Consider the following 26,410-nt stretch of genomic DNA (forward strand, 5'->3'; position numbering starts at 1 on the left):
AACAAAAAAAATAAATAATAGTATTCTGACTCCATAAACAACCTTCCTGCTGAACAGAAAAAATTCTTACCCATGAAATTAAGCTTCCAGAGCATACAGAAGATTAAAATATTTAACTTTCTAGAGTAGGGAGCAAGGAGGGGCGGGGGGGAAAGAAGGAAAAAGAGCTAGCCAGAAGTGATTTGTGTGGTTATCCAAAGAAGCCTTTTCTCCCCTCATCCTGGATAAACGGGCTTGTAGATACTGTAATTACTTGTTACAGGAGTGACATTCACTGTAATCCACTGTAAAGCTCCACATGAAAAAAACTACAAAAATGAACTGTATGGACAAAAGTTAATACAACTCCACTGACCACTGAAACAAAACCAAAACACAATCTGTCTTGTTAAAAGGAAATATGATTTTAAAAGACTTACCATCCTTGAGTTCGGTACAATAGAGTATCCTTCATGAGAGGAAACAACAAAAACACCTAAGCTTCAGAAACAGTATTATATATTTTGTATCTTTCTACCGATTCAACTTCAATAGAAAACAAATCAAGAATGGAGCCAAAAAAGTCAATAAACAAACCATCCAGCATTCATTCACAGGCAACAGAAATCGAAGAACCATATGTACATTGTTCTCTCATATTATGTCCAGAAGATAGGAGCATGCAACACCATTACTGTAAACAATGAAAAAAAACAGTGTACATTTTAGAGTGTGAGATACTTCTCCACTTTCACTAGTTTTATTGAAACCTTCCAAGTTAGGTATGAATTGGCCTGCGATGGTTGTCAGGTCAGCAAGCAGACTTGCAAATATGTATTCTGAATTTTAAAATCTATTTTTAAAACCCAAAGTAACTGCGTCAACAGAAGTCAACAAGGGGAAAGTGAGAAGTTATTTTCAGTTTGAGACATACCATCGTTTAATACCTAAGGAGATCCAACCTTATTGGCATTACTCTCGTATAAAATTTCCATATTTAACACCTAATTTAGAACAGGCAAACAAGGGTGTATAAAGCCTTCTAAGAGCTCATAAAATAAATATAGTACAATAGGTATACAAAACTCATACTGCACGCTATTTTTAGGTAGGCTACATAATTTGTATTTTTACTGTGAGAACATAAAAACAAGACTGACCTTTACAAAATTATGATTTCATATAGAGTAAAAACACTTGCCCCTGCTTCTACTTACTAGTGTTTTAAAATGAATAGTAAATTGATACAGAGAGACAAAATACTCCCATTGTAATGCAAACAGGAGACAGCTTTTTAGTGTGTCCTCATGATTTTGGAAACACAAGATAAATTAACCTGTCATATAAAACATTTTAAAACCATAGTTAACTGGCAGAGAAGCCTAAAAGGAAATAAAAAACCCTCTTAAAGTCATGGAATTTCAAGGCAAAGTGAGAAAGTAAGCTTTCAGGAAAACCTCGTCCAAGCACAATGAAATGAGAACGTTCCTCACACTAGTCTCATAACATTCCACATTTCCACAGCTGAACCCCCAGATCAGAGACCTACAACTGAGATAGCAATGAAAGCGTAGGTCAAAGCCAAGGTACTACAAAACAGTCAAAACAAAGCTTGGAAACTATTAAAAAAGGAAAGTGAGCTGCTCTAGCTTTCTTGAGCAGTAACATATGAACGTATAGCAGAGCAAATAGCATAGTTTTAGTGACAATATAAAAATAGCTTGCAAGCTAAGTTACCTTTCAGACTAAACTCCATATATTTGCTATCATATGAACAAGGTTTAATTTTCTCAACTTATTTTATGCTTTTTAAAAGGCATTTTCTAAGAAATTTATTTTGTACAGTTAAGCTATCACCTGCCAGGTTTGCATGCTTTTTAAGGATGCACTTTGTCACCTAGTAGAATATAAAACCACAGTAAAACAGTGCAGAACTTTGTAAAAATACTTTAAATAAATTTACACTTCACTATAAGATTATTCAAGTTAAGAATTAATCACCAGGTTCAACAGTGTAACTCATTTACTTGTTATCCTCATTGCACATCAAAAACGAAGTTGCTATTTCTGCCAAGACTAAAAGAGTGCATCCTCAACCTCTGCTGGCGTAAGAAGCAAACGGCTGCTCCACAGACAGCACCATTTTGGTCTTCTGCAGACAGTTAAAACCTGAACTCACCAGGAATTTCTCACTACCAGCAAAATCAGAAGGCAAAACTTTCAAAGACTCCTAGAAGCACAGATCAATACAGGTCGCCTCTCTGTTGCTTCACAAACATAGCTCAGTATTCATGACCGGCTTTTTCTTAGCAACGCAGGCCACAAAAGTTATAGATCACTAGGTATGTGGTTTTTAGTCAAAAAATACTGGGCAATTCACTGCATTTCAAACTACCAGATTTTTACTTCTGGAAACCTAATAGCTTTCTATAAACGTATTAATTTCAAATACTGAGAAAAAAAAAATTGAATGCTAACACATTTTTTCCCCCCTTTTCTGCAGCCTCAGAAAGTTTAAGTTACAGTACTGCAAGGCACAGACAGAATCTCTTTCTTTCCAATACAGAGCAGATATATTCCCTGAAATAATTTTAAAATCCTTAAAACAAATTAGAAATGCTACAAAGTCAATTTCTATTTAAAAACATTGTTCCTATAGAACATGCACTTTTTTGAAAAACAACTTAGCAAATATTTATAAATAATTTTTTCTTCTTTACATTTACACTGGAAATATCTTGAATAATTTTTAATCTGGAAAGTACTGTCTCATGTCACATTTAAATTATTGCCTTCATTATAAATTGCATCATCTCTGGAAACCCATAAAGGTACCGGATTTGAAAGTAAAGTGGGGGTGAGAGACTATGTATGCAGTTTAGCCCATCTGAAAAGGATTTTCACATAAAGCAATACTGTCAAGAGTAAAAAGAAATGAACTTGCTTCATTCAGTGGATGAGGACAATAGAAACTGATGCAAGTGCGTTTGTTCAGTTTAATGCAATGTCATTAGCAACTACTAAAAAAAAAAATCTCAATTTTCTGTCTTTTGGGCAAGTGTATCTTACTATAAAAGCAACTGAATTTTTAAGAGGTAGTTTTTTCCATTATGCGCTTATTTATTTCAAATAAAACATAACCAAAAACACCCCAACATTTGCTTTTGAACAAGGATCAAGTCTCAAAGCTTGGTACAATATCTGACAAAGTTCAATATTTTAGTTGTCCTCAGCAGTACTGGGCTGCTTTGGAACCAGTGTATTCCAGGTTGTCTTCATAGTCAAAAGACTAATCTACCAACAGTACTGAACCCACCCCCTCCTCCTCCACCTGTCGGGCCACAACTTCCCGGGGGGTCGTTGTCATCAAATCCATTGGGTCGGAAAGAGCAGGAGGCTGAGGCAGCTTGAAGTGCTTGGGTTCGAGCACTAAGCTCTTGCTCCTGAAATGAAAGAATAAAGACAATTAAAATAAAAAAAGATTTGAGTCCTTGAAGCAGCTTATTTCTAGGAAATTTTTAAACAGCTTTTAAAAGCAACATCACTAACCTGTGGACTCCTAAGAATGAATGGCTTTGTTGAACTTCAAGTTGAACATCCACAGCCAATCCGAGATGCCCAATTTCACTGAACATCACTAAGTATATGTGAATCATAATTGAATCCATTTACATTTATGCTAAAATTGTACTTTATAGCAACATAGGATGTTACTAAAGAATTAAACTGCTGATCAGAAGCTAACAAAACCTTAGGTTTTGATATATGTTTCACATGAATTTTCATCCTAGCAATTTTAAGATGCCCCTGCTCTTGGATGCCAAATAGAAAGGTAAGACCATTAAATCAATGCTAATTATTTAAAAAACACTTTTTTATTCCACTCAGTCAACTGCAGAGAGTAATAACATTCCCAGATAAGAGGCAAAAAGATGGACAAACTATTTAGTGTCCATGCAGTGCAGCTTTTTAACTTTCAAATGTTATTGCTATGCTAACTCTGTTTTAATATTAGTAAATCCCAGGAACTCTCAAGCACTCCGTAAAGTCAGAGTTGGCTCCTCAAAAAAGTACCTGCACAAGTAGCAGGAACAAGAAAGCACAGCCTCCTGCCAGCTGCTTTTTCAGCTGAATGCCACTGTGGCTTCCTAGACATCGAAGAAGGGGATGAGCACAGGCTTTCTCCCTCGTTAAGAGATATCATATACTATTTTGTCTATGGCCATCTAGTTTCATAGACCTTGCAGCCATTTCTTTCCTTTGTATTCCTTTCTCAAATTGCCAAGAGTTTGGAAAACTGACAGAGGGATGGCAGATGTCGGGCTCTGGAAGACTGACAAGAAAAAGACAGCAGATCTGTACAACCTTTCTTTCTTTAGGAAACAAAATGAAAGCATTCAGGTGCTAAGGCATCATCGTACTGCTTCACATGACACTTTGTCACTACATACCTCCCTAAAGGCAGTGGGAGGAAATTTTAACAGTAATTACACGGGTCACCTTGAAATGTTCCTTTTCTTCGCCACCTCCTGGTGAAAGCAAGGACCAGAGCCAGGAACCTGGAAGACTCTTTGCATTATACTACCATGAAAGCACTAAACTCAGTCTTGTCCACGTACTTTCACAGGTGCTAAAAATAATACTTGTGGGTTTAAATTACTCTGCCTTCTTAGAAAAACATAGCTTAAGTTTGAAACTATTTTACACTCCTAAGGACTGAAATGCATACTCATTTCCAAAAGTTATATGGAAGATATCTGGGAGACATTGTCTACAAAGATATGCTGGCTGTGTTCCTGAAGGACACTATTATGCTATCTCCAGCAACGTGTGGATTCTTGTATATCTGCTAACTATAAGACACATCAAAAACTAAGTAAATTTACTAGGAATAACAAGGAAATACAGAGAACTCACTTCTAGTACCAGAAATCAACAAAAAAATTTGATTAAAATAGCAGGTCTTGTATAAATAGCCCGTTTAGTTGAAAAACTACACTGCAAAACTGCTTAGCTGATAATATAATTTCTTCCCAAAAACCAAACAGTGGGAGACCTGCTTAGGACATAATTTCTTCACAAAAATAAACAGTGAAAGACTCGCTACACTGTACCTGGGTTGGTTTTTCTTTTTTTGGGTAAAATATTTCAGAAAAATGTTTGTTTTAATGCAGCACAGTACCAAACCAAAAATGGAGTTTTCCTTGCTCCCTCCTCCAGTTTCAATCCTCCAGAGAACTGCTCTCTGGCAACTTAATAGCTCTTAAACCCCAGTAGTTGAGCTTTATCTAACAAACCGTGCTACAAAAGAATCTGAGCATCAACCATAGGTTTGTGGATTATGCTATATTAAATACAAATCTTAAAATTGTAAACAAAAAGAACATGAATCTTACAGCTATGAATTTTTTGCCAGATTTAGCTAGAAACACGATTTATTTTTTATTTGCCTTACTGCAGTTACTGAATAGCATGAGGTTTTGGCATAGCTATGCAGCTAAATAAGTTAATGTATGTCTTCCATTATGTACCTTCCACAATATCGCTAGCAACAGTATGATTCTTCTACTGTCATTAGGCTTCCTTACAGAGAGGGGACAAGCTGAGAGGAGAAGCACTACTATGAACAGCAGCACCTCAGAACCTTGCACATGACTTGCTCTGGAGATGCGCATCACGTTCAGTACAGAATGTAAATGAGCTGCAAGTGCAACTTCTGTCAACCACTTAAATACTGTCCAGAAGCAGCCATAACGCACTGAGAATAGGATAAACCTCAGTCACGACCTTCGCTCCGTTGCTATCGTGTACAAAACGTGTTCTATAATGGATTGAAGGTATCTCTCCATATACACACAGACACACGCAACAGAAATGTAGAGAAGGGATCAAATTATCAATTGTTAAAGTTTCTTGACAGAGCATTAATAATAAAACCCACACACTATCTGTGTCTTCAATGCTACAAGTGAAATTATTTAGCAGTTTAAGATCCTTCACGCTGTGCAGTAGTTTGTGGTAAATAAGCACATTTCTTTCTTCTCTTAAGGTATATATTGACTTGATTAGTATTAACCTACATTAGATTGTTCTAGTATAACATACAGCACTGGCATTTTTTGCAAAAAAAACCCTTCATTTCTAAAAAATCTTCAATGTTTTCAGAGTGATTATATTTATCCCAACAAATACCAACTCAGGTACATAAAACTTGACAGTCAATACGATTCTCTGGACTGAGAAAGAATGCAGAGCATCCCCTCTGCTTTCCATTTGCTCCCAGAATGGGATATTTTATTTGTTTTAACTGGAGTGGGAGCTACCCATATTGCAGATTTTGTTACTTAAAGTGAAAACATTTTAGTTTACCATGTGGTAAACTGGTATGCAATAGCAAAACAAAAGCAATAAGCTAGAGATTTTTTGGAACATTTCTTCTAAAAAGTAAAGGCTTTCTCAGGACAGAAGAGTATATTCTTAACTAAACAGGAAAACAGAGCTCTGAACAATGAAATACGACTTCTCAAATAAGAATACAATAACCTCATTCAGTGAACCACTATATTAGTATTAATTTGAGAAAAAAAAATAACTGAGCATTTCTCATCAGTCTCATTTCAACTGAGAAAAGGACAGGATCTCCACAACTCTGAAATTAGTAGAGCACTACAAAGAAAGCCAGTATCAAAGAATCCAAAACTGAAAGGTGGGTAAAAGATCATAAATTAAAAAAAAAAAAAAAGACTAAAACCCAAACAACAACTATATACTGGGAAACTATTTTTTTTTCTATATTTCTATGTAGTCTATATTTCTTTTTTCTTTTTTTATTTTAATTGTAAAGGTAAGGTTTTTAAGAAACAACTAACTTGGCTTTCACTTGTAAACTATAAGAGAAAATGCCTGCACCCTTTATATAACTTCAGCTACATGTTCTGTAGAGAAAGCTTTAGTCTGGAAGATTATCAAAAAGCAATTTTTGTGTATATGCACAGAGTTTAAGTTTTATAAAATCACATTGATTTTTCACTGGTTCTAGGCACACAGCAGTTCTCAAAAAGCTTAAAGCAATTAACTTCCCAGCGTATTCCAGAAACTGCATCGAAATGGTCGTGAAAGTATTAATTCAGAGAAACATATTTAAGAATAACTTCACTATTTAACAAATTGTTTTCTCAATATCCAGATCATGTTGCTTGTTCCATCTCTTCAGATTCAAAAAAAGCCTCTGTTATGCATACTCAGGTAATCACCTACCCTGTTAACAAATACTGAAATATGTGACTGCAAGTATCAGATTCAACAGGAAAATAAGCAAGTAAGAATAGCTACTAGGATTTATATTCAATGTGGATGACAGTTCCTCCTTTAAATGTTTGGCTTTTTAAATAAAAAGGTACGATATCACTGTAGTTGTTGTATTACTTCTCTTCAGGCTGTGTTCTTAAAACAGGTATTTTCTTTCCCCTTACTCAATTACCTAGGTACTGCTGAAATTATATACCTAAAATAAAAAATAATCTGGCTTTGAGTTTGAAAATTCACAATTTAAGCATTCATGTACTGATGAAAGTCACCACAATTCTGACTGAAAACAGAGGCAAGTTCACACTCAGGGCGGCAGGCGAACCCCCTCCTTGCCTTCCAACCCAAACTATTTTATGATTCTATGATCTGAGATTGCTGCTAAAGAAGCCGTGTTTTGTGCCACCCTGTACAGTCAACAAGAGAGGCGGCAAACAAACAAAGACCATTAGGACACAAATGCTTTAATCACACAGTCTGAAAATAGCAGCAGAGTTGCAATTAAAACTGTCAGTTTTCTTGTTTGTATTTTTAAGAAACCTGCAGCTATTATGACAGATTTTCCACAGTGAGATTTAGCTGTTCTTTTCTAATTTGAATTTACCTAATTTTTCTAATTTGAGTAGGCCTAAACCTCTTACAGGAACAGCTTACCCCACCAAAGAGCACACTGTAAAACACACTTTTACTGTTACACTCTCCAAACACAGCAGCAATACTCAAAGCAAAGCATATTGAAATGTAGAGAACAGTGGTTTTTTGTAACAGAAATCGAAGAGGTGACTACAGTAGGTTAAGTTTCTGGAGCACAGGGAAAGTGCAGCTGGCAGTGCTGGGGAGAGCATATGCAGCAAAGGAAAAGCTGAATCTAGTCACTAGCATCCGGTCTTCATTTTAGTGGTTTTAGCATTTGGGTACGCACAATTGTACAAGTAAACCTTCACTCCAAATGAAAACATGCTAGTAAGAACACTGCTAAGAAGTTTAAGTATACTTTAGCTACTCTCATAATTTATTAAAGGCAACGAAAATTAGAACTGTTTGAAAAGCCTCTCCTGCATAGAATTGTAAGTGCCAGAAGACCTATGCAAGCATCTCCACTAAAAAATTAATCCGAAATGAGTTTAAGTAATTTTCCTTGACACTTTCCATCTAATGGTGATAACCTTACTATGAAACCTGTCTAGCAACATCAAGATAGAAGCGAGACTGGTGATTTATAAGGTTAATATACCAGAATACTTAAAAGATAACTCTTTCTTTCTTTTAGACTGTCTCTTTTGAGTTTTAAGGAGACCACTCTTCATATACAATTTCCGTCTTACCTGCAAGTACAGTTTGTTATCTTTCGTAATTGCATCCATGAGGTCTTTTTGTAGGGGAGGGTCTCCATTTATCCACAGTCCATTTGCTGAATTGGTGTTGAAGCCACAGGTGCTATTTTGCTTTTTGTAAAACAGAACATAAGCAGTGTCCTTTGGAAATCTACTGGTAATTTTCTGGACTGACTGAAATGAGGTAAATGTCACTCTGCTGTCATTGAACAGAAACCATTCTCTTGGCATCTCAGTGTCCAGCTCATTTTCTACAACAGTACAAGGACTCTCCTCTGTCAACAACTTATCCTGAGGAGAAACTAAAGAAAGAGCTGTAGACTGGTGGCAGAGTCCTGAAGGCCCTGGCCCAGTAACATTTCTAGCATATGAATAATAATGTCCACTTTCAGAGGAAACACCAGAATGCACCACCACAGAGCTTAACATATAGGGCACTGATTGTGGGCAGGTCACTTCATCAGCACCTGAGGGCTTCAGTTTTTTCGCAAGATTTTCTCCAATATCAGAAATCTCAACACCAACAGACCAACCTCCCGAAACAACAGCTAGAGGGGATGTTGCTCTTTTGACTGGCAGTTCCAAAACAAGTGGCAGAGATACATTGTCCAAGATTTTGCGCCTTATATGACACTTTGGATCATACGAAAATCTCAAAAGAGTGAGAATGAGGTATTCAGGTTCCTCAATGATTTGCATAGTTTTCTCAGCATTCTGTAGAGAGGCACACTTTTCACAATAATACTTATTGTCTCCACTAAGGATTTCAGGTGCCAGAAAATAATTCAGTAAGTCTGTAACGGACAAGGTGTTTTTACCTACTAGGCTCTGAGACATATCCCTATTATCTTGAACTTTGTTGAGTTCAGAGTTTGTGGTATTCTCAGAGTTTGGCTCATTAGAAATATCTTTTATGGTTCCTTCATTCATTATTGTGTCACAGCCACCATTTACTTCCAAATTATTGAGAGGTGTTTCTCCAGCGAGACTACCTGCTGAAGCATTAGTTTGCACCACGTAGTCATCTTTCACTTCAGAACGTTCCACACATTTTGGGCCAACATTCTCCAAGGAAGTTGGAGGACAGAAAGCCAGAGAGAGATCTGTGAAAGCTTCTTCCTTTTGAGACATACTTTTGCAGTTCAAGCAGCATATAGTAGTCTTCAATTTTCCTCCAAACATCTTCTCTATCAGAGTTCTTTCTTCACTTCCTATACAAGATGCTTCAGCAAATGTTTGTGCTTTATGGACAGCTTCTTGTGTCTGGGACTCTTCATTCATTATACTTTCAGAAGTCTTTGCTGAAGACAATGCTTTCAAGGTTCTCTCTTCTTCATGCAGCCTGGAGACAAAGAAAAATAAATCCAAGTAGCTGTGCTATTTTCTAAACAAATATTGATGCACAATTTCAGACTCGTTCTTCCTAGTTATGCTAAAAAAATATAGACAGTTAAGTGGCTAGAAGTGTCTTATGTTAAAAAAGCTATTTGTTATTTCTTCATATAAGCAAGCTGAACCATACGGGTCCGTACTATCCAAAACAGAACACGAGAGAAGTGCAAATGCACGTAATGTGGATTTCATTATGTGTAACAGAACACAATGGATATACTAACAGAACTGGCAAGTATTAAAAAACCTAACAAACAACGGTTTTATTATTTACCATTACATTATCTTAATAAATCAGTTCTCCAGTTGACTGGTTCTGTATGTCAGATTTTGTAAGAGAACAAGTAGCTATTTATCTAGTGCCAGACTATTACCAAAGAAAAGGTCAGGATTTTGTAGCCAAGAAAGTTAAGAAACTACAGCAAGAAAAAACAAACCAAAGAAGAAACCCAAGAGAGGGCGGGGGGGAGGGAGGGAAGAGAGAACACTATTTCACTATTGAGATAAACTTCTCCTGAAGTGGAATGTGTCATAAAGCAACATCGCTTAAACCACATTTCAGCAAGCAAAATTAAAGAAGGCTACTAACAAATTTAGGTAATTTTATCTGTGCCACAGACAATTTGCTTGTTTATTAAACTGGTTATAAATACTTGTACATCTCTTCATGACTTATCTGACCTGTATGCGAAATATAGCCATCTCCACCAACACTAAGTTCCAGATACACAACTAAACTGCTTTCAACAACCACATTAATTTACAACAGGACCGTGACTCTAATGGAACACCCAAGTTTAGATTTGTAAAAATGGAACATTACTACCACTATAACCTGCTTTAAACGATGTGGATACAAGATGGTATACAGACTTTAATGCAGATTAAACCCATGAAGAAAAGTGTTTTGTAGACCATACAGAAAACCAGACACAACCAGGAATGAGACCCAAAATTCCTGGCCCCCAATCATGCAGTGGAACTGTTACATGACTGCTCCTACGAGTTCAATGTTATGTGATAAGACTGTAGATCCATTCCCATTAATGGCACAACAACTGTACCTGTCTAGCAGGAATCTGAGATATTCTGAGCAATCCTGCTGGGATCGAGGAGTGAACCATGGTGGTCTGGAAGCCTCAAAGAAAATTCTAGGAGCATATGCCTCCCTCTGTTCGCATAAGACAGGGACAGACAAGGTTACATACAACTACTTAATTTTTTTTTTTTTTATTTTGATATTAACCATTGAACTTTGGACTACATTATTCTAGAGGAACCGTAAGAAACACATGGTACACAAATACTTAAACTACTTAATCATAGGAAGAGAGACATTAATTTTGTAGTTATCACCTCTAGTACAAAGATAAAAGTAGTGGATCCTGCAGGCAAATATGAAACATGTAGTCAGTGTAAACCAGATGTTATGCATAAGAGCAGTTACTGTTCTTATTGGCAAGCTTAAAAAAAAAAAGTTTTCTTTCTTCAGAAGAACACCAGTATATCATAAGTACCATTTTATTTTTAAGGCGATCCAGCCTCATCCCCTTCACAACAGGTTTATTGTTATTAATCAAAAAGAACAAAAGTGTCTTATGTCTTTCTAGCACTAGCAAAGCATTCTGAACACTTAACAAAGTTCAGTTTAAAATTTGAACTGCAATAAAATTTAGTGTAAAAATCACTGCAGAAAGTCACCCTTTATCCTAGAAAGTTCTATTAAGTCAACCTGTATAACAAGTCAGGTCTTACTGGGGTTTTTTCATTTTGGCTTCTCAAAGAAAACCTGTTACTGACCATTTATAAAACCAACACAATACCAAGATGTTCCACTTACGAAATACAGATTTCTCTAAGTCCACTCACATCATCTGTGTGTTTGAAGGGAGATTCATTCCCCTATGAATATATCGTATTTTTACTATGCTCAAGAGGACACCCATGGCATCATGTTGGTTCCTAAATTTTGGTATATAGATCCAGGCTTAAAAACCAGCAGATGCCATATACTAACATACCTGGGTATGGGCCAAAAACGCAAAAAGATGCTGTAATTTTCTCATTAGTGAATTACACCCATTTAGATTCAGAGATAAAACATGTCTTCTGAAACTGGAAAAAAGATACATACATTAGTTTCCTTGCTAGATTTCTAACAACAATTCAGCCATCATTCCAGCTCAGATAATTACTTTATTTTGAAAGAAAGCAAAACACATAACACTTCCCTTCAATACCTGGATTCTGCTCTAATGCTGATGCAAAACAACTGTACAGTACTGTAGACTGCAAGAAACCTTATTTCTTTAAACACTGAATGTGTAAGAATATGCTATAGACAGACAGATTTTTTTCCCCAATAGCTTCCAGATTATAAGAGAAGCATCACCATAAACTTTTACAATACTGAAGGAAGCAATGACAGTTGGGAAAGAAGGACTTGTCTTTTGACACTGGACAGAAGGATCAGGATTGTTAATGGCTAAAAGTGCAGTTTCACAAGGCAGGACTTTAACAGAGTAATCACTAACTGAATGCAAAGAAACTCATTCAGCTCTAGCAAGTTGAGAGACCCCAGGACACGTTAATATTCTGTGAAAAGCAAACATCCAACAACTGCAATAGTTAATTCGGAATGAAAAAAACTTACTCTGTAGCCATAAAAAGTGCCTGAATAACACTGTTCATGTAGCAAGTATTTCCTAGATTAATTAGACCTGTCTTCCCAGTTTCAGATTTTCCAGAAAGTCTAGATAAACAAGATGGCAAAGAACTAGATTGAGAAGTCCAGGCACTCTGACTGAGAATCATCTTTATCTTCTCTTCAGTGGGTTTGGGCATATCCTACAAGAGAAGCATTTAACACACTTATTAGGTTTTTATATTTGTTTTTATATTAGATCTTGCCATTCAGCAGCCTGATATCTTCACTTGCTCCTGTATTCTCCTTCAGGGTCTTACTATCCCTGATAGCCCAGAAGATACAACACCCTTCCCAAGCCCTCTTCTTCAAAGCTTTCTTTACTTAATTCTCAAATTGCAGGAATAAGGAGCTGGTGGTCACATTTGACCTGTATATTCAGAGTCCTTTTGACACCAAAAGCTACCTCTCAAATTTCAAGCTTAAATAGACCCTGAAAGCATCCTCTATTCTGCTACAAATACACTCATGCTCTGTCAACTCAAAATGTAAGAATGAAAGAATAAAGTCCACAGTACTTGGAATTAAATAGTTATGGGCTTTTTAAACACAAACATTTAACTGCAATACTACTGCCATAAAATCAGGCAGTAATACCTGAGTGGGGTTTTGTGGGGTCTTTATTTTTTTTCTATTTTATTTGGTCTGGGGTGTTTTGGGGTTTTTTTAAAATTTATTTTTTACTTGAAGTATATGCTCTTAAATTGCGCTCTTAAGTATTTATCCAAAAAAAAGCCAAATTTTGTTTTGAAACAACATAGGTCAGCATCCTTTGCCCAAAGAGGCATGCAATACTGACTGCAATATTAAGATGTAGTGCTTAATAATGGTGTTCTGGAGCTAGTCAAAGATTAACACCATGCCAAGTACTCCTCAGAACCTATTTCAATACTATTAGTACAATGAACTTACATTTGAAAAATTACAGCTTCTAGCTTGGGTTGAAATGAAATGCCTAGAATAAACCTCAAACACATATATTAACAGTTACATGAGGCTTAAGAAATTAGATTGTACTTTTCATAAAGGACCTCATTTCAGGCTTTTCTTAAAGCCTGCTATAATCCTATCATGGACACTTAAGACAATTTTTCTAGCATATTCCAAACAGTTAGACTTTACATTAGATTATGTGGTTAGCTCTTCTCTTCTAGTGGAATTTCTAAAGAATTTATACCTCTGGGATTATAGCTTTCATATTTAGGAAAACAAAACAAAAATATTCCATCCTCTTAATATACCTTAACAGCTTCCAATATGGGTTCATAGAGCTCTGGGAATCCTGAATAATGATACATCATACAGTGTATCAACTCAGTCAACTGCATCAAAAAGGCCGTACTGGAAGGTAAGCCATCTCTTTTGAAGGAGTGAACCAAGCCGACCACATGTGGGACAATCTGAATGGGAAAACAAACAAAAAAGGCTGTTAATTTCATTTTTCCAGGTTTTTTTGTTCTACAAACTTCACTCCTTTGCACACGCCAAATGACAGGGGACATCATAACTAAGACGCGGTTGAGAAACAATGACTTGAAAAACACGCATTACTCTTTACTCGTGACAATTTTCCAACAGCACAATTAATTATACAATGCTGGTTTTAGCTCACTTAGAGTTCTGGAACTTTATGAACTTAGAAAATGCATTTTAAGATTTTAAATGGCCAAGTGTCCAAGGTACCATCTTATTAAGGATATTAACAGCAATCATTTTCCTTCTGTGCCACCACTAACAGTGCAGCATCCTGTTCTAATTTCCCAGATATAGTTTTTAGAACAAACCTCTCAATTTTCCTTAAACAGAATCTAACACTTGGGATCTGAAGCCAAGAAATACATTCATGTTATTTAGTTAACGAGACACAAAATTGGCTCACAGCTCCACCTAGTGAGAGCGCTAGGCTCTATAAACCAAGACAGTAACTTACTATGAGCTAAAAAAAAGCTTACCATATACACGGTAATCTATTTGAGGATTAGTTCAGATTCATAACTATTTTAAATTGGGTATAAATCATAAACGTTTACACCACCTCCTTCCCCTTGTTCAGTGCAGCTCTGTGTTTTTAAATGCAAGAGACTTTTTTTATATGTCTTAAAATATCAAGTAGCAAGTTATTTCAATGCAGTCCCAAACAGTAAGGGCTTTGAACCAAAGTATTTTAGACACCACTGTCAGTTTCCAAGTGATCAAAATAGATTAACTGTCAAAAGAAGTGGATGGAATCATTTCTCATTACAAATTGCCTTACAAATTCTTTGGTAGTAAAGACATGAAATACAGAGTGGAAATTACAAGAATATCATAATTTCCGGAAAGTGTAACAATTACAAGAATTAACATACTTCAAAATACCGAAGTAAAAGGGGTCAGGAGCAAAATACCTGGTTGCCACTTTTTCAAATATCGGTTGTTCTCCAAGTATAAGGAATATTTTTACATCTCGGATAAAGAAATCCTATTTTTTTGATAAGCAAGATATCCACTGTTTAAAAATGAAACCAACAAGATTAAGCATTCAACGTACTACAGAATCAAAAGTGAAAGGTGCAATGAAAATTTTCCCTCTTCCGCTTTATAATTGTGGGTACATAGCAATGAGAAAGTAACTATTCAGCTCCAAGAATGAGATTTGTATGCAGTAGATCTGAGATATGATAATTTTGCACAGACAAAGCATGTGGCAAGAACAGAAGTAGTACAGGTTCTCGGCTCTCTTGAATTGAGAGCCAAATTCTTAATTGCAGTATGCTGCAAAATACTGAAAGTTATACCTTGAATACATACAGAAGTATCACTTCTGGCTTAAGGTTGAATTAAAATTTTATATGTCAGTGGATTTTAGAATTCTATAGTACACATCATGGTAAGTTCTACATCTTAAGTGCAAGACAGTGTTTTTCTTCTATTAAAAACCCCAAGTAATTTCTGCTGATGACGCTCAAGCATAGGGAAGGGAAATGTTAACTCAGATGCACTGCAAAATAAATTCACTTATATTTATCAAATGTGCATTTACCCATTTTACATTCAGACCATTTATTACAAAAAAGCAAACAAGTAGTTTAAATGTAGGAAAATATTACAGGATACTAAATGACTGCGGTAGCTCAAAAAATGATAGTGAAGAAGTTTATTTAAAATTGAGGGAAAATGGTCACAATGAAGTCCCCAAGACAGATGTTTATGCAGTAGCACATGAAGCCTATGGCAGAAGTTTTCCTTGTTAAAGCAAATGCCTATTTCTAGAATAAGTCTTCTCATATTTTCCATTTTTCTCATGAATGTTTTGTCTCTCTCAGAAACAAAGCAGAAAGGCAAGATAGTAAGTATATGAAATATTTACATTTTGAGCATATTCAAGGCTACGTAGCTCTTTTTGTTTGTGCCTCAAATATCTATCCTAGGCCAAGATTAGGGTAGCGGAGGGAAGAGAGAGAAACTTTAGGCTTCTATCATTAAACAACAGTGTAACAGGCAGAAGACAATTACTCTGACACTAACCACAGGGTTTGTGATCCCTTCAGGCCTAAAAGACTTGGCAACAGCTTAGAGAAACAGTGTGCCAGGCTGTTACTATGTTTAAGTCTGAAAGACCCATATTTCACTTCAGGCTAGACCCTGAGCATGAGAACACAGAAGGCACTATACATCTTGCTGTACGAATACAAACAGTCATCATCGTACCCTAGTATCTACCACTTCAACTGGTGAACTGCATTTTGAAGAGTGGCTGTTAAAAATAGCATCCTTCAGTTTGCCCGTACATACATTGACATATAGATAGCAGAGCTTTCTTAAAGCGAAGTACTTCTTGGTCTCATGCACCTATCCAAGGTGATTACGTTGTATATAACAGATAACGGTTATCTATTTTCCCAAAATAGTTGTGCTTGAAAGTCTACTTGCAGCCCAACTTTATCAGTAGACTTCACACCACGTAAAATGGATTTCCAGAAATGTATGGTCAAAGATAAAATGCAGCGCCCAGATATTACTGCCAGAAATACGTACGTACCAGGAAGATCAATGCCCACTTCCAATTACAGATTAAGTGGCTGAACCTGCCAGCCTGAAAACCTAGTGGTTTGAACCACAGAAATCCGATTCTGGAACTTTGAAACTAAACGGAAATCCGAAAGCGTCAAATCTGTTTTTCTTTACACCCACCTTAGAAATCACACATGAATGACATTTCAAAGAACTGAAAACCATTTATTTAGTCACTTACCAAATGAAAAGCTTCTGGAGAATGCTGAAAACTAAGTAACATGTGGGAAAGGACAGCAAGGGCACCAGGCCTCACTAGAGGAAACCAAAGTCGATTAAAGACCTAAAAAACACACACTTACTTCAGTAAATCTTGAAGTGAAATTTCAGTAAAAAATGCAAACAGATCTCCAAATCCACAACCATTTGAAACAGAGTCATTATATGCAACTGAAACCTAGAGATACATTCACATCATCTTTGTTGCAATACAAAAGATGCTATGCAATTGCATAACTGTTACAAATTCCTTTCCCTTTCCTTCGATTTCAAACATTCTTTTCCAACATACCAATTCAATCTTAAGCAGAGTGACATCGATGAGGATGGTAAATTTCTGGACTGCAGCCAGTCCTTTCAGCAGTGCAATCACCCATGTTTCCACATGCTGCGCCAGAGGCCAGGACAACCAGTCAATCATTCTGAAATATTAATGAAAAATGAGAAAAAAACCAATATGCCACTAATTTTAATTTCAACAAAGAGATTCTATACGTTATCCAGATAGTTACATGCTTACACAGAAACTCACAAGAAGTAACGCTAGAATGTCAGGCAAGTAATAAAATAATTCTGATCATATCTCAAGTCATTTAACTCGGTAATTAATAATGATCTATTTAATACATTAAAAGTAAATGCAACCCCCCAAATACATAAGCATACAAAATTAAATATTACGTATATTAATGTTACTTAAGAATATGAACCCTGGTTTTATAGACATTAAGCTAACATTTTTATTTTGTGGCAAAAACTTACTACTGAGGGCAAAAAAGTGCCTGTACCTGGGAACTTCCCCTCCGACACCCTTTACACCAAACCAGAACAAAACCAACTATTAAGTTGAAATTTGAAAAGGAAGCTGCTTCAACTCAGAATTGCATTCCTGGAAGTCAACTCAAATACCCTCAGTTAAGAAGTTAAAATCTTGTAAATTTAAATACACTGCAGCAGGTGTTAAAAGGATCTTATAATAACTATCAGCAGCCTGGGGTCTACACGTGTCCCAAGAGGAAGAATTTCACTACAGCTAAGAAAAAGGAAAAGTGAAGGGGCTTTAGTTGTGCATAGAAAATATAGTGAAATATCAGCAACAGAAGATACAGGTATTCTATCCTTCTAAATTAATAGACAATTTATGCTAATACTCAAGGCAGACAAGCAGATTAATTGAAGCAATTCTAAGACACAGACGATATCATAAGGAAGTAACAGCTAAGACGTGAAATTTAGGCTTTTTTCTTCTGAGATTTTACTTGGCAATATTTCGAATTTTCTTTAATTGTCTACAAGATCCTGTTCTTCAAACCAGATGAGACACCGCTAATTAAGTGGAAGGAAAAATTTTTCACTGTGAGGGTGGTCAGACATTGAAACAAGTTATGCAGTAAGGCTGAGGCATCTCCATCTTCACATAAAGCTCTTAACTCGATTGGAGAAGGCCCTGAGCAATCATGTCTGACTTTGAAGCTGGCCCTACTTCGAGCAGGATTGGACCAGATGACTTCCAGAGGCTCCACTCAATCACATAACATAATGCTATGATTCTGTTCTGCAATTCAATGGAAAGAGGAAGTTATATTTCTTCTGTTCTCAAAAAGCTTCTCGTAGAGATTAATTTTGAGAGGCTACATTCTAGTGCAGAACTGAACTGGCTATATAAGTAACCAGCCTAATAAATAGTCATTATCACTACAAATAGGCATAGTTAGCGATTATCAATCTGAAGCAGAAGTATCAGCCCTTATGTTCTTCCTGAAAATTAAAAGAGCTCCAAACAGACCGAAATTGGGGTTTCAGTCTTCAGATTTCAAACTAAAAAGAAAACCACAGTCTTCAGCAACACCAGGTGTGCATTCAGGGCACACTGTATTACCATAAACACCCTAAAATTTACATGGAGTTTATAATTTGTATCTGAAAAATGTTTAGAACATATTCAAAAATGTATATATCTTAGAATTATGTACTATCTACATGTAAAACATACAAAGTTTTCTCTAAAATAAAGAATCATTAGGCCTTTTTAACAGTCAGGCACAGATCTTTCTTGGTTTCTTACATATTACTGAAAAAAAAAAAACTAAAGAAATAGCATTATTGCACTGAATTTACACAAAGCTCTCACTTCCTCAAGATATTAAATTCAAATATGCTTATTCTGAGCACCCTTTCCATATACTTTCTAAAAGGGGGAATCAAAAAAGTAGGCCAAAATTGCATTTGCCCACAAAGAATTAACCTTAACCTAAAAATAGGCTCCAAACCTCACAGTCCCATCATCTTTAAACCTCCCTCCCCCGCTTCCAGTTTGTAGGCTTGATATTTTTCAACAGTGGCACAAACACCTGCACATTTAATTTAAGCCTAATGACAATATATTCAGTTTTCTTTATTAACTTCTTAGTAAAGAGTATTCTGTAGAGCCCTACATTAGAACCGCTGTTCTAAAGTATCTGATTACCATCTTTACACTATGTGCACTTTAAACCACACTGACTCACAAACCCCAAATGAAAAACAGTGCTTCTGGATGGGAGTTGGGGCTTCCCGTGTTTCATCCCATTGCTCTGGTTACACAATGGGCGATCCTGTGTCATCTCTAGTCAGTATAATTAACTACTAAACTACTCAATATTGTTACTAATAGGCCAATGGCCGTCATTTCAGTATGATTAACCTCGTCAAGAGAAGCCGCGTTCTCTCTACAAATGATAGACAGAATTATCATCATTAAAATCTGTTTCTGCTCTTAAAAGCAGAGTCAGTGCCTTAAGAGAAGAAATAAAAGCCAGAAGAGGAAACAGAAATAAGCTTGCAGACATGCCTGAGACTGTCCAAAAAAGCATCAAATCTGAGAGGTGGTAGGTGAAGATTAGTCATTTTGGTTACTAAATCCTCTCTGCACTGAATTTACTCGGCTTCTGCCCTGTTGCAATCAATGACTGCATTTTTAATACAAAGGCAGATATTAGCGTGTGACATGATGATCATGAATAAAACCACAGAAGATGTTTGCGTTTGACCAGATTAAGAGAACACTGAATGCCTCAAGAGGACCTTCTGCCTCGTATCACCCTAAAATGAGTAGCTCTGCTATCCGTGCATGTGCCTAATGAGGACTGCATTTCTGATACCTCTGCATAGAAAAAAAATTATCTGTGCAATGTGACCTGAGACAATAACTTCTTTCCCAAAAATATCTTTTTACCCACAGATGACAAACAACGTGGCAGCTCAGGTGGAAATCCCTCAGATTAGAGAAAAACAAAACAGAAGATCCTCAGACTACCAGGCACCCTCAAAAAAAAAAAATTAACATCTTCTACAATATTTTAAATCTTTATCAAAGGGGCACAGGGCCTGTTCATGCCTGGAATTTTTCTTAGCAAAATTCTCAGTTTCTCTGAACAAAAATACTTGGATTGAAGTGAAACAAGCATTATACTTGTCAACATACTGAGTATAGGCAGTCAACTTCCTCTTGAGACCTCCAAGGCAGACCCTTGAAGTAGTCACATATCCCAAAGAGATTCAACAGTTTTCTGCTTTTCCTCACTGATGCTTCAGGTAATGTTTCATGAGACAGTTGAGCCAATATAGAACAGCTCAGTGATGCCAAAAAGCAAGCACCTTCTCTTATACAAACCTGTGCCTAATATAAGCCCCACTGAACAGATTAAATTTATTAGTCTTCTAATTACAGATTATTTACTAATCTGTGTTCAATTTTAGACAGACTCTGCCACATCATGAAAGTTACCCTTAGGAAGTGAACAACAAGGTCTCTAATTTGAAACCACCAAAGCCTTGCTGACTCTCAAGAGGAGACCTTGTTGTGCCTGGAGTTCTGCATCTCCTGGCAATGATGCAAGCCTGATGACAACATCGTCATTTGGTGCTCCAGACATTCCAGCTGCATTATCCTCTTTACAATTACTCCTCTAAGCCAGAAGAGAGTAATTACTGCAAAGGGTTGCCAGAGGAACAAAAAGAAACTGGATAGAGTGTTGACATAATAGTATCTGCAAACAAAAACAACAAGGGGTACCTAAAAAAAATTAGTTCCATGGAACAGAACTAGACCCTCTTAAAATCAAGTATTGCTTCAAAGAACGAACAAGGCAAGTAAGATTACACTGCCCTTTCGAAAACAAGAGGAAAAAAAAAACCCACCACATGGCTAGTATTAAGAAAGAGCACTTACTTGATAATAACAGCTCCTATTATACCCAAAGCTAGCACTGCATTACCTCTCTAAGCAGAGGCATAAAGAAAAGCCATTCTAAAGCTTCAATTACGCAACCGTGTTGAAGCAGGTAATACAACATAAATAGTAAAATTACACTAACACGAAAATTAATCACCAGTACATTACTGGCAAATTATTCGCATGCACAAATCCTTCTGAATTTCCCAGCTTTAAATTGTAGACTGGGCACACAGCTTTGCTAAAATCTGTTCAGTCAAGCAGATTCTTTTGAAGTCCCTAAACAATATGTCTTACCTCAAATTAATATATTCATTCTGCTTCTTGTCATTAATTATGTTTTCAAATGAAATACAGCTTCTCAATTTAATGTAAATACAAGGAATGTTTTCGGTGTGAAAAAACTCAGTAATTCACCAAGATGTACAAGTGCTACACTACATGAATGTGTAAGTATTACATTCCACTCAAATGGTTGTAGTTAAAAACATAATATAGCAGACATTAAATTCTTTTAGTTGAAAGACTTTTTAAAACTTTTTTTTTAAACGGTACAAATTTCTAACATTCTTATCTCCTGTTTAACTGTTTTACTCATTTTTCTACCCTTCAGTGCTCAATAACAGATTCCTCCATAGCCTTCAAAAAATAATTCAAAAAACTTCATGAAATCTTCATCTTTCTCCCATTATCATCTGTCTGCATCTCTATTATTCACGTATCTGAAGATACTAACGAAGATTGCAATCTCAATCACAGTCTCTTACCAGTGCTACTAATCTCATGTTAACTCTGTTTAGATTAGTGGCAAGAAGCATAATATGCAATTGTTTTTACATCATTCCTATTCTTCCATTATTCAAAGAACACCCAAAAAACCTCTGGAGGCTTGAGTGAAGATGGAAATAGAGGCTGTCCCCTGGGAATCCTACTGAAGAGTCATGAAGATAACTAAGCAGAAAAAAAAATAATCTCAAAACTAAGCAGAAAAAAAATAATCTCAAAACTAAGCAGAAAAAAAATAATCTCAAAACTAAGCAGAAAAAAAATAATCTCAAAACTAAGCAGAAAAAAAATAATCTCAAAACTAAGCAGTAAAACTCATTTCTAATCATCTCCTCTCTTCAGAGAAGATGATGGGTAAGACAATCACGTGAGAGAGCCACTCCGCTTCCTGGAAAAGCGGAAAAGTTAATCTTCTGAAAACAAGGCCTTGTTTCTCAGCTTGATTGTAACCCCTATTTACAGTTTCCTATTTATGCCATCTCCCATAAGGTGGGAGATCTAAACATAAGATGTCCTCCAAAAGGAACACAGCTGGCTTCCTCTTAGTTTCTATTTAACCCTCCTCTTCATCCACCCCAGCAAACCATGAGAAAGAAGACACATTAGCAATGAAGGCAGCAACCTTAAACTGAAACCGTACCAGTAACATTCATAGCACCTTAACATGCTAAACAACATAACTTAGAATACCATTTTAAAAGGAGGTGGTTTTGATTGTTTTTAATGGAACCTAAGTGACAACTTCAAAAAAGGCAATAATATGAGACCTTCCCCCCTTTTGTAATGAAATATAGTACCTGCACAGAGCTTGAGTCATACTTGCATCTTTCACATTTGGATCTGTAGTAAGGCTCCTGATGAGTACTGTAATCATCTGTAATGGTATGTGCTGCACAAGACTCGCGAGTGCAACAGAAGGTTCAAATGAAGTATCTGTAATAGTCAAACATGACATAATGTAAGAAAGTAGAAACAAAACCCCACAGAAAAAAATTAGCTTTAATTTTCTATCTTAGAGTTTCATTCTGGCTGTAAAGTTCTGCAACTAGTCTATCCTACATCTAACATTCTAGCATCACAAAACAAAATAAAAAAAGTTTCAATGGATTAAATACAATGAATAGTGCCAAATTATATACTCCTTTTGTTCATTTAATACCCACGCAAGAGAAGTGACAATCCACCAACTTCCTCCTACACCCTCAATGGAACTGAGAAGTGGTTGTTTTTTTCCCTAAAAAGGAGTACCATGCAATTGTTTATCACACTTGATGTTAAGCCTAGGGATTCAATGCAGCTGATATTTCCCATGTCCTATCTCAACAACTGTCTGCTAACCCTACCAGTTACAGCAAGATAGAATGTTAAGTTTCCCAGGCGCCTCACCAGCAAAGTCACTTTCCAGTGTGAGCTAATACAGTACTTCATAGATTTCTAAGGTCAGAAAGGACCTATTTACAGCTGCATCTAGATGACTCGGGCAGTAAATCCTTCTCATGATACCCAAGTTCCACATAATCCTTACATACACCCCATCTTTGTAGACTAAACAGTTCCAAGACCTAAGGTATCCTTCCGGAGAGAACAAGGAAGAAGAGTAGCTTTTGATAATGAGAGTTTTAGTTTTTCCTAACGGGACACCCAAAACTCTGTTCTGGTATATCATTTAAAGCACTGTAACATGAGCTTTTCTAAAAACCACGCTGCTCTGTGGCTAAGTAAATCACCATTTCCCCTCTTGCTTATCTTTGTGGAAAAGGTCCCTTCCAACTCTAGCCATACAATGGAAAAAATTAAATAAATAATAATGAAGACTTTGCTTCCTCGACAGCCAAAAAGTTGCATTTTAGTATCTGGGTGAGGAAGCAACGGTTCCAAGGCAACATCTGCAAAGCGACTGATGCTTGCTAGCGGTAGGGCTTTTCCTTTCTGCTGGCTAACCTGCCGCCCTTCTCACTCGCCCACGTTACTCCACACCCCTCCTGTTTCCCACCGGCCCTCAGCGCTCACCGACAGCAGAGATTATGGCGAAAAGCTCCTGCAAGGAGGGCAGCAGGGTGTCGGGCTCGGCCTTCCAGACGCTCCGCAGCAGCCCGCTGACCTGAGTCACCTGCGAGACGTAGAGGCGCAGCTCGGCTTCCCGGCTGCCCTGGCTCTGGAAGTGGGCGATGCTGCGGACCAGCTGCTGGCAGAAGGCGAGGGAGAGCTTTCTGCCGCGGGGCAGGCACTGGGGGAAGTCACCCAGCAGCTGGCAGAGGCGGGCGCAGAGCGGCGGGGCCGGCCGCTCGCACACCAGCCGCAGGGCCTCCACCTGCAGCAGCTCGAAGAGCTCCAGCACCGAGGGGCAGCTCATGATGAGGCGCAGCCCCGCCTGGATGTAGTCGAGGATGGCCGGGTCGCGGTTACTCAGCTCGCCGTAGCCGCGTTGCAGGAGGCCCAGGACGAGCCCGCGGTTGAAGAAGGCTTCGAACTCGGCCCGGTGGTAGCGGCCGTAGGCCTCCAGCACCTGCCGCCCCACCTGCCGCTGGAAGGGGTCGGGGCCCTGCAGCACCAGCCGAGTGCTGAGGGCGAACATGGCGCGGCACTGCGCCTGGCTCAGCGGCGTCTCCGCCGACTCTACCACCCGCCGCACGATCACCCGCTTCAGCGGCAGCGGGTGCGACGAGCTCACCAGCCCCTCCAGGATCTTGTCCATGGCGGGCGACCCGGGCGCATCGGCCGAGCGGCGGCGGCGGCGGGCCGGCCCAGGCCTCGGCGGAGGCCGCCGCCGCCGCCGCCTCCTCGCGGCCCTCTCCCCGCCCCGCCGCGCTATGCCGCCTGGGCGGCAGCGGCAGCAGCCACCCCTCCCTGCCGCCCCTCGCCCGGGCGGCGGCGGCGGCCCCGCTCCCCCGGCTCTGGCAGCGCCGCGGCCCCAACGGCGACCGCCGAACGCTCCCCCGCCGACCCGGAAGCGGAGCGGCGCAAACAGGAAGCCGGGGCGGGCGGCCACCGCGCATGCGCTGGAGGGGCCGGTGGAGGAGTGCCCGCCGCTTCCCTGCGGCGGCGGCCAATGGGGAGCCAGGGCGGGGATGGCGGCGACGCGGGTCAGGGGAAAGGGTTCCGAGGAGCTCTGCGGTTTCAAACCAGCGTGTGCCGTTCAGCTTTTACGAGCACGTAAGGTCCCGGCGGCCCCTTGGCCGTGCAGTTTGCAGTCACGGGGGTACCCTCGTGTGGTGAGGCGGCGGCCGGGCCTGTCCCGCCTTCAGCCTGCGCCCCGAGCCCGGCCTCTCCTCCTGGGACTGGCGTTTATTGCCGTGTTTGTCACTCGTGCTGGCCTGTAAGTGTACTGGTAACCAGCAGCACTTCCGAAGAGAAGCCCTTGCTGTTTTAACAGCGGTTTAACAGAGCAGCGGTTGCCATCAGCGTATGGGTGTACAGGCTGTGGGAGTGTTCCCATCCGTATTTAAGCCCGCCTGTCGCTCATCTTGACCCAGTTTAGCTCTGGTTTCCAACACACAAATTTTGTTAGCATACTTCACGTTTTCATACCAGAATACGTTTCCAGTGTGAGAAAAAAAAAAAAAAAAGAGTTCTGCAGTTTCCAAGGGCTGAATATTAATTATCTCTTGAGAACTAGGTAGCAATAAATGTCAGAAAACTGAATTAAAACTCATCGGCCACAAGCACATCGGAAGCCAAACTCCCATTTCCTTAATCAAATGAAATCCTTTAGGCCAGCTCACTGGTCACATAAACTGGGTGTGCTGGCAAAGCCCTCTCGTTGGTTCTCTCGGTACAAACACCTTTATGCTATGTGGTTGACTAATAACCTGTAATTCAACATCAAGGAAGTATGGAAAATGAGCCTAATTAATCCCTGATTTTATTTGATGTGTAGCAGGTGCATAATCTGAGCTGGATTTCAGGTTGCCAACAGATACTATTAACTCGAGGGTGACAAAGAATACCCACAAACCCTACAGGGACAGCTGTAAGATACTACAGCTGTCAAAAAGCAAAACATGAAACCAGGAAATTCAGGGTTAACTTGAAAATTGAGTCCACTGTTAATAAAATATGTCAAGCTTTCAGTTAAAGTGCTCAGATAACTAACTTTGCTCCTCCATGCTCTAGTTTTCTGTTTGCTCCTTACAGATGTAAAGTCTATTTCTAGAAATCACTGTGCACAAAAAAAAAAAAAAAAAAGCAATTGCTGAGTCATTACATTGCCATATAAATTCTGTTGATCAAGGGCTTTTTTCTGAGAACTTTACAAAGGTCAGAGACTGTTGCCACCAATATATTAATTATCTAAATTATCTTTGTAAAGTGTACTGTATTGGAATGATACCTAAATTAACTTTTTTTTTGTTTCTCCAAAAGGACTTTGTAGTTAATATCCATAAAAAAATTAACCTTGGCTTGGAGAAGGTGCTGGATTACATA

General features: G+C 38.3%; 1 protein-coding gene across 2 annotated transcripts; it reads right to left on the reverse strand.

Moving 5' to 3' along the window:
* Positions 1–483: 483 nt before the first annotated feature.
* Positions 484–24,680, reverse strand: USP38 (ubiquitin specific peptidase 38). Of its 2 annotated transcripts, XM_074154572.1 has the most exons (10): positions 23,996–24,680; positions 22,783–22,918; positions 17,279–17,408; positions 16,949–17,050; positions 13,956–14,114; positions 12,664–12,857; positions 12,032–12,125; positions 11,075–11,181; positions 8,610–9,960; positions 484–3,422 (listed from the first exon to the last, which is right to left on the reverse strand). In XM_074154572.1, exons 1-10 carry the CDS (start codon positions 24,678–24,680, stop codon positions 3,261–3,263), a joined length of 3,120 nt encoding a protein of 1,039 aa, XP_074010673.1. In that variant the 3' UTR covers positions 484–3,260. The 2 variants fall into 2 exon arrangements, with proteins under 2 accessions (XP_074010673.1, XP_074010674.1); XM_074154573.1 differs by lacking the exon at positions 16,949–17,050.
* Positions 24,681–26,410: the final 1,730 nt, after the last annotated feature.

This window comes from Numenius arquata, chromosome 10 (genome assembly GCF_964106895.1).
Source record: "Numenius arquata chromosome 10, bNumArq3.hap1.1, whole genome shotgun sequence".
In the NCBI taxonomy this organism is placed as follows: Eukaryota; Metazoa; Chordata; class Aves; order Charadriiformes; family Scolopacidae; genus Numenius; species Numenius arquata.

Coding starts and splice junctions, on each gene's coding strand:
- USP38 (XM_074154572.1), bottom strand. CDS start 24,680: ATGGACAAGATCCTGGAGGGGCTGGTGAGCTCGTCGCACCCGCTGCCG. Junction 17,051..17,278: donor CTCTGCTTAAGATTGAATTG/GTATGTTGGAAA, acceptor TGTGTTTTTTAG/GTCTTTAATCGACTTTGGTT. Junction 12,126..12,663: donor GCACTTTTTATGGCTACAGA/GTAAGTTTTTTT, acceptor TCTTTTTTCCAG/TTTCAGAAGACATGTTTTAT.